Source organism: Phaenicophaeus curvirostris, chromosome 7 (genome assembly GCF_032191515.1).
Source record: "Phaenicophaeus curvirostris isolate KB17595 chromosome 7, BPBGC_Pcur_1.0, whole genome shotgun sequence".
Taxonomy (NCBI): domain Eukaryota; kingdom Metazoa; phylum Chordata; class Aves; order Cuculiformes; family Cuculidae; genus Phaenicophaeus; species Phaenicophaeus curvirostris.
In genome coordinates this window covers 17,251,986-17,264,525 of record NC_091398.1, presented here as the reverse complement: position 1 = coordinate 17,264,525, position 12,540 = coordinate 17,251,986, and the positions used below count along the sequence as shown (strand labels likewise).

General features: G+C 35.9%; 1 protein-coding gene across 6 annotated transcripts in view; it reads right to left on the bottom strand.

Annotated features, from left to right (window-relative positions):
* Window positions 1–2,404: 2,404 nt before the first annotated feature.
* The window catches only part of CCDC141 (coiled-coil domain containing 141), a 75,577-nt gene continuing 65,441 nt past the window's right edge, over window positions 2,405–12,540 (bottom strand). For 5 of the 6 annotated variants that reach the window (XM_069861023.1, XM_069861022.1, XM_069861027.1 and 2 more), the window contains 4 exons: window positions 4,803–4,957; window positions 4,575–4,704; window positions 4,315–4,474; window positions 2,405–2,647 (listed from right to left, as the gene is read on the bottom strand). In XM_069861023.1, coding sequence (XP_069717124.1) covers window positions 2,497–2,647; window positions 4,315–4,474; window positions 4,575–4,704; window positions 4,803–4,957 — 596 coding nt within the window. In that variant the 3' untranslated portion in view covers window positions 2,405–2,496. Of the gene's footprint in view, window positions 2,648–4,314; window positions 4,475–4,574; window positions 4,705–4,802; window positions 4,958–12,540 lie in introns of those variants that run through there. The other variant, XM_069861026.1, reaches the window with a different exon arrangement.

Sequence of the window (12,540 nt, the reverse complement as noted above, 5' to 3'; positions counted from 1 at the left end):
TACTTACTGAGCAGCTCATCTTAGAAAGCAGAGCCCTACAAACAAAACCTGGGACCTTCAGTAAAGAACGTACTTACCCCCTGTTCCACTTCCTTCCACAAAACAATTGAAACCATATTACTGGGTACAAATTTGAACTAATGTTGAGATAGTCATTAGAATTTAATAGACACATATTATGTCTAAATTTGTAGGCCTTGTGAAAAACACATGGGCATCCATGATTTATAAAATGAAAAGAAATAAACACACTTACAACGTTCCATAACAGACCCATTCCCTTAGGGTACTTGAGGCAATAACTGCGTTCCTGTTTAGCAAAATAAGGTTGCTAGGATTTTTGTTTGCCTGTATATAAATTCTACTTTCTACTATTTTTGTAAGAAAAAACATGGGGAAGAACAAATACGCAGATTTCTGATCTGTTCTGATTCATGTATTAATTAGAAAAGCATTAACACTTCATTACTTTTTCTTTAAAGTAAAAAAGTAAAATCATATTTTGAACCGAGGAGAAAAAAAGCTCACCTTAAAAATTAAAGTTTAAGCTCTTTTTACATGCTGACTATCAAGAGAAAAAGCAAGAACCCAATGCCTTAAATCTGCTGAGGAATCAAGATTAGTAGACGCTGAATTCTATAACTTCATTTTTACAGAATGGATTTTTAAATATGAAATCTTATATGCCATAGTTATGAATCCCAGCAGATAAAATGTTTGGCATTTGCTCAGGGCAGAGGGGAGGTCTGGAGGGGGGAGAAATGTCTGGTGTGTGCTTTGCCAGTCCTCTGAACGTGACTGCAGTTAGAAGCACAATATTTTCTGTGAAATCTTTAACTCAAAGCAATTTGTGCAAAGGAGGGGCTTAGTCGGCAGAAAGACCATTGTATGGGATCCACAAGATGTATTTGTCTGCATTCCATTTTGGAAAAAAACTATAAGAGATACAGCTAAATAAGTAGAGCAAGAATCTTAGTCCTCAGCTACTATATTTATGCACCATATACATAGCCTTGTGACTCTTATATGAGCACGATGACATTTTCTTTCCATAACGTCAAGTAAGTGATTTATGTGATCAGGTGAAGACATGTACATGATATTTTTTTTAAGCTCATTTCCTCTCTGTGCTTGTACTTTAATTTAGAGCTAAATTTAAGTTTCTACCAGCTAACCTGCACTGTACTGGAGACAAATGTTTCCTGTTTTGTTATTATGGTTTAAGAATATATTAATTCAGTCCCAGTTTTGCACAGATGATATCTATTCCAATGAAGCACAAAGATGCTGCACTTTTTGAACACCACTCTGCTCTCTGTGAGATATCTACCTGTGGTACTGGCTGTACCTTATATAGTGCGCTGAAGCAGAAGTCTGAAAAACAAGAATTATTTGCTCGGTAGGACTTTGAAATTCTGAATCAGAAGGATCAACCCGAAGAACAGTTACTCCCAGGTGTAACTAGATGTTCTGTTGGTTATCGTGCCAGTTAATGACATGCAGAATGGGACATTTTCTGAAATACTTTTTCCATACTGCAAATGGATGACACTACAAAATCCTTTTCTTTCTCTGCAAGAAGCTTTGCAGTGAACTGAAAAACAGACGGACTCTGAATTCAAGAGATGGAGGCAAAAAATTTCATGATGCTAATGACTGACCTACAAACCAAAAGATTCAATTTCAGTCCAGGCTTTCCTTATATACTGAATGAATATTGTAGATCCTGAGGAATTCAGTCATTGAGAAGTTCTTGGTTTAACTAAGGAGGTGCTTTGAAACTGCTGTGGGTATCACTTCATAGTTCCCTCCTTTGGACTGTAATGATATGCATCAACTGGAAATGGACTGCTTTGTCACAGTAATCCTGTCCTGAAAGCAGCAGCCACAATATAGTGGAAGAGTTGTCCATTGCGTTTTCCTTAAGAGACTCTTTCTTCATTGAAGACATTCTTGGTATAAAGCATGCATTAAACAAGGTTTGCTTATTAGTAATGACTGCTTTTGATGTCTAGCCTCCTCAAAATGTCTCAAAGCTATTAGAAATAAGATAATGATAATTGTATTTAATAAATCAGAGAATTCTATATCCATAAATTCAATTTGGTTTAAGTCCTCCTTCATTTGTGACTGAATTTTCTACATAAGCTGATGGAAAGAAACGTTGATGGCATTGATGGTGCTGATGAAATTTGTAAAAGAATAAAACAATGGGTGCTTATGAATCACCAAGCGTATCTATAATTTTAAAGGATAATGCCTCTTATTTCCATCATCATCATCATCTTTTAGATTTGTCCAAATCAGAACAAAACTGCAAGAAAAAAAAGAAATCATTGTCTAATAAGTGCTGTGCATGGGTGAATTTTATTAATGATATATTTATAAAGAAACCAAATATAAATGACAACCTAGACATAAATTGAATAGCACTCGAAGATTCATCTTCTCCTCACCCACGGTCAATATGTACTAATGGACATAGCAAATGAGCACTCATGAATCGGGCATCTTGCAATTCAGTCCATCTTCTGAACCTTCACAGCAGGCAGGCAGGAAACGAGGATCATGTTCCAAACTGAAGCTAGTCTCTTGTGGTCTCTCAAGTTCAAGATATACTCCCTGAAGCCAGAGTTTCTTTTTAAACCTGTTTTAAAAAAGGTCAGTTAATATGGCTTATAATCTTAGCGGTGGCAGCTGAAACATGAGCAACGCTATGGTGGTTGACATGGTTTTGTGGTCTTGAGACAATATAAGATTAGAGATCAAATAAAGAGTGATTCCAAACAGAGCATAAAATATCCTAAAACTCTTCTTGTTGACAATAAAAAATAACCAGAGGGCATTTTAGTTATAAAGAATATGAGATGAGAATAATGAAGAGAAATTTGACCTTTCTGTATGGTTTATGAGTTTTAATCATACTAAATACTCCACGCATCCTAAGTAAAATTAACATGATTTTGCAGTTGATTTTTTTGCTTTGGAGTATCTGCCGTCTCGCAGCAATACAGAAAAAATGTGAACAAAATACATAGGATCAATACTTAATCAGCTCGCCATGAGGGAATGTGTGCAGGCAGTTTATGAGGAAATAGGAACAGATTTGAATCAACATATGCAATAAATTTCTTTCCTTTTACATGTTGCTCTATGTCTAGATAGACAAACCTCAGGAACTGAAAGACAAAAGACCACTGCTCTTTCTTTTTTCTAGGGCTTTTTGCCATAAAATTCACTACATATGAAGCACACTGAAATTTTTCAAACACTACTAGGAAACAAATGCATTTATATGTGACCACTGTACACATATTTTGAGCAGACTGTGAAACACTAGCCCGACAGCAATCGTACAGATTCTCAAACACTTTCCCAGTTCACATAAACCCAGATCACTACTTTAAATCCATGAGTCTCCTGGAGCCTCTTTTCCATCACATTGCTCCACACACCTTTTAGAAAGAAAGCTATTTTACTATATCATCATTAAACCAGCCTTTAACTATGAAACACTTTTACCAGTTTCAGAGTCATGTAATAAACATTATCATTAGAATTGTTCAAGTATTTTCTATTGAAAACCTCTGATAGAAAAATCTTAATTATATGTGCAGTCTCTTTCCAATCCCCACCTGCATCCCTACATTACCTCATCTCATCTGATGTTTCCAGCAAAACAGTGAACTAACAGTAGAGTAAACCAGATCAGTAATAGTCACAGGGTATAAAAGCTCTCTAATCCCTGAATACATTACAATAAGACAGGTAGTTCTAGCCCCACAAAACACAGCAGGCTACCAAAGTCTAAATTCAGGAGGTAAGATTCAGCCTTGTGCAGGAAGCCATCACAAGTACTGGATTATTGACTTCTCATTTAATCTTCTGAAATTGCACAGTGGGAAGTTTTGTCATCTTTAACCAATTAATGAACAACAGTTCATGTACTGTTAGGACTGCTTCTAAATAAGGTTTTTTTTACCTTGTAGAAAACTTTGTTGACTTATTCTGTAATTGAAACTTAATGTTCATTTACGAGTTGTATCTATTTGAACTTTTGGAATACTTTGTATCTTTGAGCTGTTTAATCTTACATTACTACCTAGATTAAGATATCTAGATTTAAAAAAAATATTTCACTAAACCAAATACCTTATTGCATGAACTCCATTTCCTATTGCATCACAAAGTTCCATTTACATGGTACAAAAATTCATAGGAATTTGAAGAGTGCTTGATGTGTGCTTAGTAAAGTAAGGTCCTTACTTCTGTTGAAGTATTATAAGATTTAGCAATAAGTATGCTGCAAGTTACCTTACTGGAAGATATTTAGCCACTGGTCTTTTATCTCGCACACAATGTGTGTTGTGGGTTTGTACTATCTCAGTACTGGTGACTTCTTCTGAAAAGTATCCATCTTCCCACTCTGATTTAGCCTGATTTACACTGGAGATTTCTAGGGGCTTATTTTTCCCTGAAAAAAAAAAAAAAAGCATATTAGTAAGTAGAAACAAATTGCTCTTTTAATATGGCAACAACATCCCTAAACACATGCAGCTGGCAGGATGAATCACCTATCACTGTCACAAAAGCAGAACAGTGTGCTTTTCCAATTTCGTTGCTGGCAACACAGATATATTTCCCAGTATCAGCAAGGCTTACATTTCTTTTTAAAAGGTAATAGGTATCTCCTAACTTCTCAATCTGTAAAACAATAGAATGCACATAGGACATTATTAGTAGCATAGTACAAAATACATTATCTTTCTCCAAATAAATATTTCAAGAACATTAGAACATACTGCCATGTCTCCAGATACCACTTGGACATCATCCTTTGTCCAGAAGACATGTGGTTTGGGCTTTCCATGTATTGTGCAATGCAGGATTAAATCTTCTCCTTCTTGTAGAGTTGTATGTCCAAATTTTTGTATAAAATTTGGCTGTTTTCCTTGTACTGGAAAAAATATTTCAGAGTATTTTAAAAGGCACAACTAAAACAACTGAAAATAAAAAACAACCCATTTTCATACTAATGAAATTCACCCTATTGCATGACAGAAAGCACCTTCATGGATGCCTGGAACTCAAGATAACTTGTTTGCAAGACAGTTAGCAGGCAGTCATCATTTATCTGTATAATATAATGTCCGTTGAAACCCTTGGATATTAAGCACCTAAGAATTTCATGCATCAGCATAGTGATATTAGTTCCATAGTAATGCTAAAGAATCATGATCTTTGTGCAGGTAGTAGGTAAGTCTATGTGGATTATTGCATTTCTGTGAAGGTGGAGAAGTAAATATCCACACAAATTTGAAGTGACAAAGTCTCTCTTTTGCATTTAGTGCATTATGGTACGTCACTTTCTTCACTTTTTTCCTTATTCTTCTAGGAAAAAAAAATTATTGAAAAATAAAAAAGATTGATCTACATTTGCAATAATAATAAAGGCCAGTATGTTGTCTCTGTGTCTCTTTGGTCATGATTTTTACCATCATTACTACTTAAATCGTGTACTACCTGATCATCCAGTACTATCTGATTCAGATCAATAATGGGCAAATAATTGCATTTCTGTCACAAAAACCAGAGCACATAAGACTGAGTTTGTGCTGACTTCATACCAGCTGTGGAGAACAGATGAACCTGAGCCTGTGGAAGCCTGACTAATACAAATTTACCCATCAAAACTGTTTGAAGAAGTTTTAATTAACGGCAGCAGTTTGTACTGAATCAAAGCACGACTTCATGTGACACGTGACTTAATGAGCTGTAAAGCTGGATTTACTGGATCACTGTTCTATTACTTGAGGGTCTACTGACACTCCACATCCAGGGATGCAGTAAAAAGGAAAACAACCTCAGAATACAGACTAAGTGTTCTTGACACAGGGAATCCAAAGCAGCAGACGCTAACACACAGAAGCACATGCTAAGACATATACTACAACAAAAATTGACATTCTGCACTTCTATCACATAAAGAATGCTTCTTGTTCCTCTTTGCCATAAATTGTACCATGTATCTGTTACATTTAACAAAAGCAATCACTGGCCTTCTAAGAAATTGAAAGTTAATGAAATGTGTGATAAATAACAGACCTTGAAACTGCTCTCAAATATGCCAGCGTTACTCCCTGCTTTGTGAGAAAACTTTTTTTTTTTGCTATTGTGAAACAAGACTCGGTGTATCTCACAATGATGCCCAGCAATTTCTAAACATAAATACATCAAGTCCATGGCTATTTTTGCTGAATGTGGGACTGTCAGCACAGTGAGGCAGACATTTTCACCCACTGCTTGGTGAGCTTTTACTTGCAAGGCTCTTTAAAGCTTAGCAGCTTTTACTTTCTTCACCTGTACAGTAGCACTGAGGCCACAATATAAAGCAGATGTTTGAGAGTTATACTCCGTCATACTCTTGCTAACCTAAGACCTGTATTAGCTAGTCCCAGTAGCTCAAAAAACTCGGTTCTTAACTGTTGAAAGTTAGCATGCAGAAGCTGCCACTAACATTGCACTGCATGCACCTGAAGCACAGAGATTTGGGATCTGCAGCTTCGCTTAAAGCAAGAGAATGAAGCTTACACCCCTGCCTCCTCTTTGCAGACAACTGGCAGCAATTCACAAAAAGCGCATGCTTAGCCTATATTCCTGTGGAAAGCATTAAGTGGGCATCAGCCTCTCCTTGTGATAGTTTTGGATGGATTCCATTATTTGTGCAGTTTGTATTACCTTGTGAAATCAGGTTGCATCTCTTACCAGGATGTTCTTTTACATTTTAAAAAAAATTAAAAATCATGATTGGAATGGTGGTAATGAATACACCCCATCTTGATTTTGTAAAAGTCAGTCAGCAGAATATAGAAGCTAAAATGACTTGTTTCTAGGAAGCAAAGGGATAAGTATGTGCAAAGAAAACTAGGGAGCTACAGTTACTACAACTCTTTCAGGCACAGGCTACAAGTCAACGAGAGAAAAAAAGCCTGCTGTAAGGAGGGGTTCATCCTCTGACAGCCACCTTCAAAATAGAATAGGTGGTTGTATCTCACCAGTGGATTTCCCATGATACTACAATGATATGTCAGAATAAACTAAGACAACTTGTCAGTTCAAAATTATTTCTTAGCTGCACATCTCATGAACCACAAAGTTTAGAAGGAACAGTGCTTTTTCTTGCACTGAAGATGGAATATATTACAGGTAGTCAGTGGTACTGAAATTCCATTTCAATGGCTTTAGATAAGAAGTCTGTCAATTATCCTGTCTTTATCACACAGCTTCCATTCCTACCCTCTCTCACACACAGGTAGTACCAGACCAAGCCAAACTGTTTTCAGCAGCCATTTTTTATTACTTTACTTCAGAATTATTCTTAATCTATTTACTCTGGACATGTAATTTCTAATCTCTGATGTCTTGAAATGTTTATCTACTTACCCCTGTCTTCTACAAAAATTTAGGCTAGAGTGAGGTTCATACAATGCTGCTCAGAGACTTTATAATCACTCAGCATTGCTCTAAACAAATACAATTCACCTTATTGTTTAGAGATTTTGTCTCAGTCAAGCCCCTAACACAATCAGAAAGTATTTTATTGAGCAATACCAATTGATCTGAAAGATCCATAATCCAGAGGTCCAGCCTCCTTGAATACTATGGTGTACCCTCATTAAAGGAAGCTTGAGCAGTAATTTTTACAGATACAGCTTCTCTTAGCCACAAAAGATATACACACACAAAAATTACCAACTTGACCTGATAAAGTCTCCAGAGAAAGGTTAAGAAATAGGCATACCTTACCAGTCATTTGGGAGGAAGCCTCCTTCTCCACTGCAGCTCCAGCCGCATCTGATCCAAAGCCAAATCAGAGGAATGTTGCACCCTCCCTTAGCCTACTGACTCACACTTGGGCCCTCAGACAGGCTGAGTATTTTGAAAAATGGAAATAATTAATCCATTTCCCCTCAAAACTTATATACCTTATGTAAATACCCCTTCACACAAATCCATATTTTTAATCAGGCAATCTCTTTCACACTTCTTTCTTAACGGGTGTTTGCCTATGGGGAAAGAGGAAGTGAGGTTAAATTAGTAACATGCCCAAGTATGATGGGTTTTTTTTTGTCATAAGGCTAGAGAAATTGAGATTTAAATCCACTTTTCAAGACAGCAGTCAGGAAGATGGAAAAACTTTGCAGTCTTGAAGTAACTATAGGTTTAAAATTATGATTGTGATGAGGGGAACTCAGTATCATAAGACAAGAAAGTATCAGAACTAGAACAACACAAACCATATAGGTGTATTCCTTGCATCTACTGTACGGTTAAAAGAAGGAAGAAGTGAAGCATATTTAACATGAACTATAAAAATAAAAGTTAGAGGAAACATTATGTTGAAATTATTGCTGGAACAGAATCAATGTGGTTTTTTTCAATAAATTATACTGTATCATGGGACTACATCACTGTCACTCTGCATTTTTTTAAGATTATCTGAACAGAAAACAAGAGGAATTTGCCAGCAAATTTGAGGGGGCCTTCATTACAGTCCTTAAATAAAGGGTATTAAACACGGACTGCCAACACAGCAATCAGCACTGATTACACCTTTTTTTACAAAGCAAAGCATTAAAACCAGGAGACCTTCGGTATCCTACAGTGTATCTGGTATCTCTAATCTCTCTTGGATTTTTCCTTGCAGCAACTAAAAATGTGACTGGCAGCCATATACCAATTAAAAATTGCATTTAAAATTAATTTAAAGTAGATAGAATACATGCTCACAACAAAGTTTTGTTAATCTAGAGTTCACAGAAATATGCAAATTCTCAGAGAAAGGTCTAACAAACAGAGATTGCACACTTCTACAATGATTTATTAAAATCTACTGATGAGCTTAGGCAATTTCTGGCCTTATATTTATATCTTTTTGCATTTAATGGTTATAATATCTGGCTATGCAAAAATGGCAACATCCCCAGCAGTGACAAGATGGTTGTTTTGACCTTGTATTGTTTCATAGTGTCTGTTACATAGCATGGATGCCATACTTACTTGTGAGTACTCTTGAAACTTTTTTAACTTTAGATTCATTTGCATCTCACTTTCTTGTCACAAGTCAACCTTGAAAGATCTTCTTTAACATTAAAATAGGAACTCAATTCCAAGATTTAATCTAGTAGCAGGAAGCTTACTTTTTGCAGATGACATATTTGATTAAAAATGAAAGTGGATTCATTGGCACAGAAACAAATCATAAGCCACTTCAGCTTCTTTTGAACTGAATAGTAAAACTAAGGCTCACTTTCCTAAAAAAAGCAGCTGCCTCTCCAGGTGACAGGTAATCCACTGGGGTTTTCCATATAAGCTTTAGACACATGTAATTTTAATTAGGGTCTATAAAGGACAGTATATCAAGCTACTGTTCCCCAGTGGAATAACTTTATTTGGTCTTGGCATCGTTCGAGACAAGATCACCCTTGACATCTTATTTAATAAAAAGCTCTGTTGAGATCTGCACTACCCACTTTGCAGTTACAACAGGCATTTATGGTTCAAGCTGGAAAATGAGTGTTCGGTTCACCAAGTGTGGCATTTCACTGCCATTCTGCTTTTGTAATTTTGTGGGGAGAGGGTAGCATTCCTTTAGTGACATTCTAGATAGAAGGGGCTTAACAATGTCCTTCTCCAGCCAAGAAAATTGAAAATGGATGCTGTTTCAACACTACATCATAGCAGTGAACAGTCACAGGGGCATCGTGTCAATACAGCTTCCTCATCTGGAAAGTCTTCCTGGAGCACAGAATTCCAAATCAAGTTTGAAATCACAATGCCTTCAAGAAGTCTGTTAAGATAAGCTACTTATATGTCCTTTTCATGAAATATCAATAGTACTTCCAAAATATGAATTTAAAAAAGAGAAAAATAGATAAGGAAAATATGAACTTCAGAAACAATGTTCATTTCATTAACTACTTAAAACCACAATTCAGAAGAAAAAAAATCAGCATTGTATTGATTTTAAATATTTTTTTCTGCAAAGGGGGCAATATGCTTGTTCATACGCATACAGAGCACTGACACATTAATGTTGGAATAAAATTTATTCTTTCTCTGAGGCTTTTCTTTAATTCCTCCCCTCTTAAAGGAAAGATGACAGTCCTCTCTGTTATGCTTGGAACTGGGAGTGTAAGCAAAACTCCAATAAAAAGCTACATTGTTGCAGCTTCTAACTATTATTAACAAAAAGATGAAAAAAATCCCACTTGGATTCAAAGCTTGTATCTCTTACTCTCAAACAATTTTGAAAACTAGCCTTGTTATCTGGCTGTCAAATCTCATGTAAAGTAGGTAATTGAGATATATCCCCCACTTGATTTAAAGCCTCTTAAATGAATTTAACAGAAGCAGATTTAACACAAATATGTCTGAGGGAGGTCTGAATGCCTGCTCACTTTTAATACCCTAGAAGCCCAGGCAAACAGCAGGATGTGCAACGAAGGAGGGAAAGGATCTGTTCCTGTAATGCATACTCATCCTGTAGCTCTCTGTCTGTTTGCAGTCTCTTCTAACTTGTAGAGCTCATTATCATGAATAGTAAGTGGTCTTTCTCTAAATGCCAGCAAGCAACCAGATCCAACTACAAGTCTAGACCCAACTCATCTCCAGTTCCTGCTCCACAACACGATAAAAAGTTCACATATTTTTCTCCTGCTTTGATAGTTCCACAAGTGAGTTTGGGACAAATTTTTCCAAGCAGGACTGAAATCCTGGCTCTAGCCTTGCTCTCTGCAGGACAGATACTCACCTTGCAGTGTAGTTTTGCTCAACAAATGGCACTTCTCCAGCCAAAAAGGTCAAATTCATATCTCTGAATTCACACAATGGCCATATAAAAAGACATAAAAATGATCATTCTAGCACTGAATATTCCATATCTTTCAAGATGAAAAGATCCACAAGTTAAAACAGAGATAGCAGATTTGAGTCCATCACCTACAGAGCTGTAATAACCCTGTGTCACAAGCCTTATGATAATTAATGCTTAATTTAAATGCCTATTCTGCCAGAGGCAAGGTAGAAGAGGAAAGAGAACATCTATGCTTTCACTCCTCTGTTTTCATGTGCGTATACTTAACCTCAATACTGAAGGCAAAAATGCCTGAAAAGGTGACGTATTATATAGAGTTACAAAGAAAAGCAGAAAACAAGTCAAAAAACATCCATGATTACTTTTAATTTTTGAATGATGTCAAATCTCAGTAAGAACAGAGGGCTAAAAGGTAGCTATCACCTAGAAGACTCACTTTCAAATAGAAACGAGTGTTATGAACACAATGAAGTTATCAAGCACTGCAGCTCTGCTACGGGCAAAACCTTACGGCATGTAGGTGAGATATTTTGGCTTGTTCTTACCACAATGTTGCTTAATAGACTCTTTATGCAAGTCAACCTGCTCACACAGGTTCTCTGCAGTATGTTTATAACAACCATTCATAAAGTCACAAGGACACAAACCCACTAAACTGAATTTCACTTCTATGAAAATTGAAACATTCAAAATCATACTGATTATTAGAATTACTTTATTGTGAAATGGAGAGTACACTTTAGGAAAATAGGTGATTTTTATACCTAAGAGAATCCTTATGAATCAACATTTTTGGGAGACGGCTGAGATGACTGGACTTAGAAAGCTGCTCATTGAGAGTGATATTAATTTTAATTAGAATTTACTTTGTTACTTCACGTGCTCACCACCTCTTCCTCCTGCTGCCTCTCATATTACTGTGAAGTTATATTTCCTAGGGAATTTCTCCTGTTTCAAAGTCACAGGAATTTTAATAAAGTTACAATCACTGGACCAAAATATTTCAGTGTCAGTCTTCAATCTCACTGCCTGGGGCAATTTGCAACATGTGTTCTGTTCATAACATGTAAAAGGTTTACTTCTTTTGGGCAAAATATGCAAGAGAAAGTAAACATGTCCTTTATGAATTTTTCACACCAACACGGTTGTAATATGAAAGGTGCAAATAAAAGATGCAGGAAAATCTATGTAGCTGTTTATAAATTGTTTTACTGTACAAATAGAAGTTCTAGAGCTAAATAATCAAGTTAAATTTGAGGATTTCTAAATGAAGTCTTCCACTGGTGCAATTGTCCTCAAGAATGAAATACAACATGTAGCTAAACAAAGTTCTGGTAGTATGTATTTGACTGAAACAAAACTTTTCCTTTTTTTGTGAATAAATTTTTAAACATTTCCCTGATTTGGCTGATTTTGTTTGAAATCAATGTGTTGCAAACTTTAAACATGCTGGACTGAGACAGAGTTAAATCTGATCTATGACAATGCAATCATAAATGGTATGATTTCTTTACTAAAAAACCTTTTCCTACAAATAATTTTTCAAAATGTATGCAAAAAAATGTGGTTAAAAATAATACATACAGCGTTTAAAAAAAACATTTCAATACCCTCCATATCCCCTTTCAAAAAAAAAAAAAAAGGCACATCATAAAACACATTTA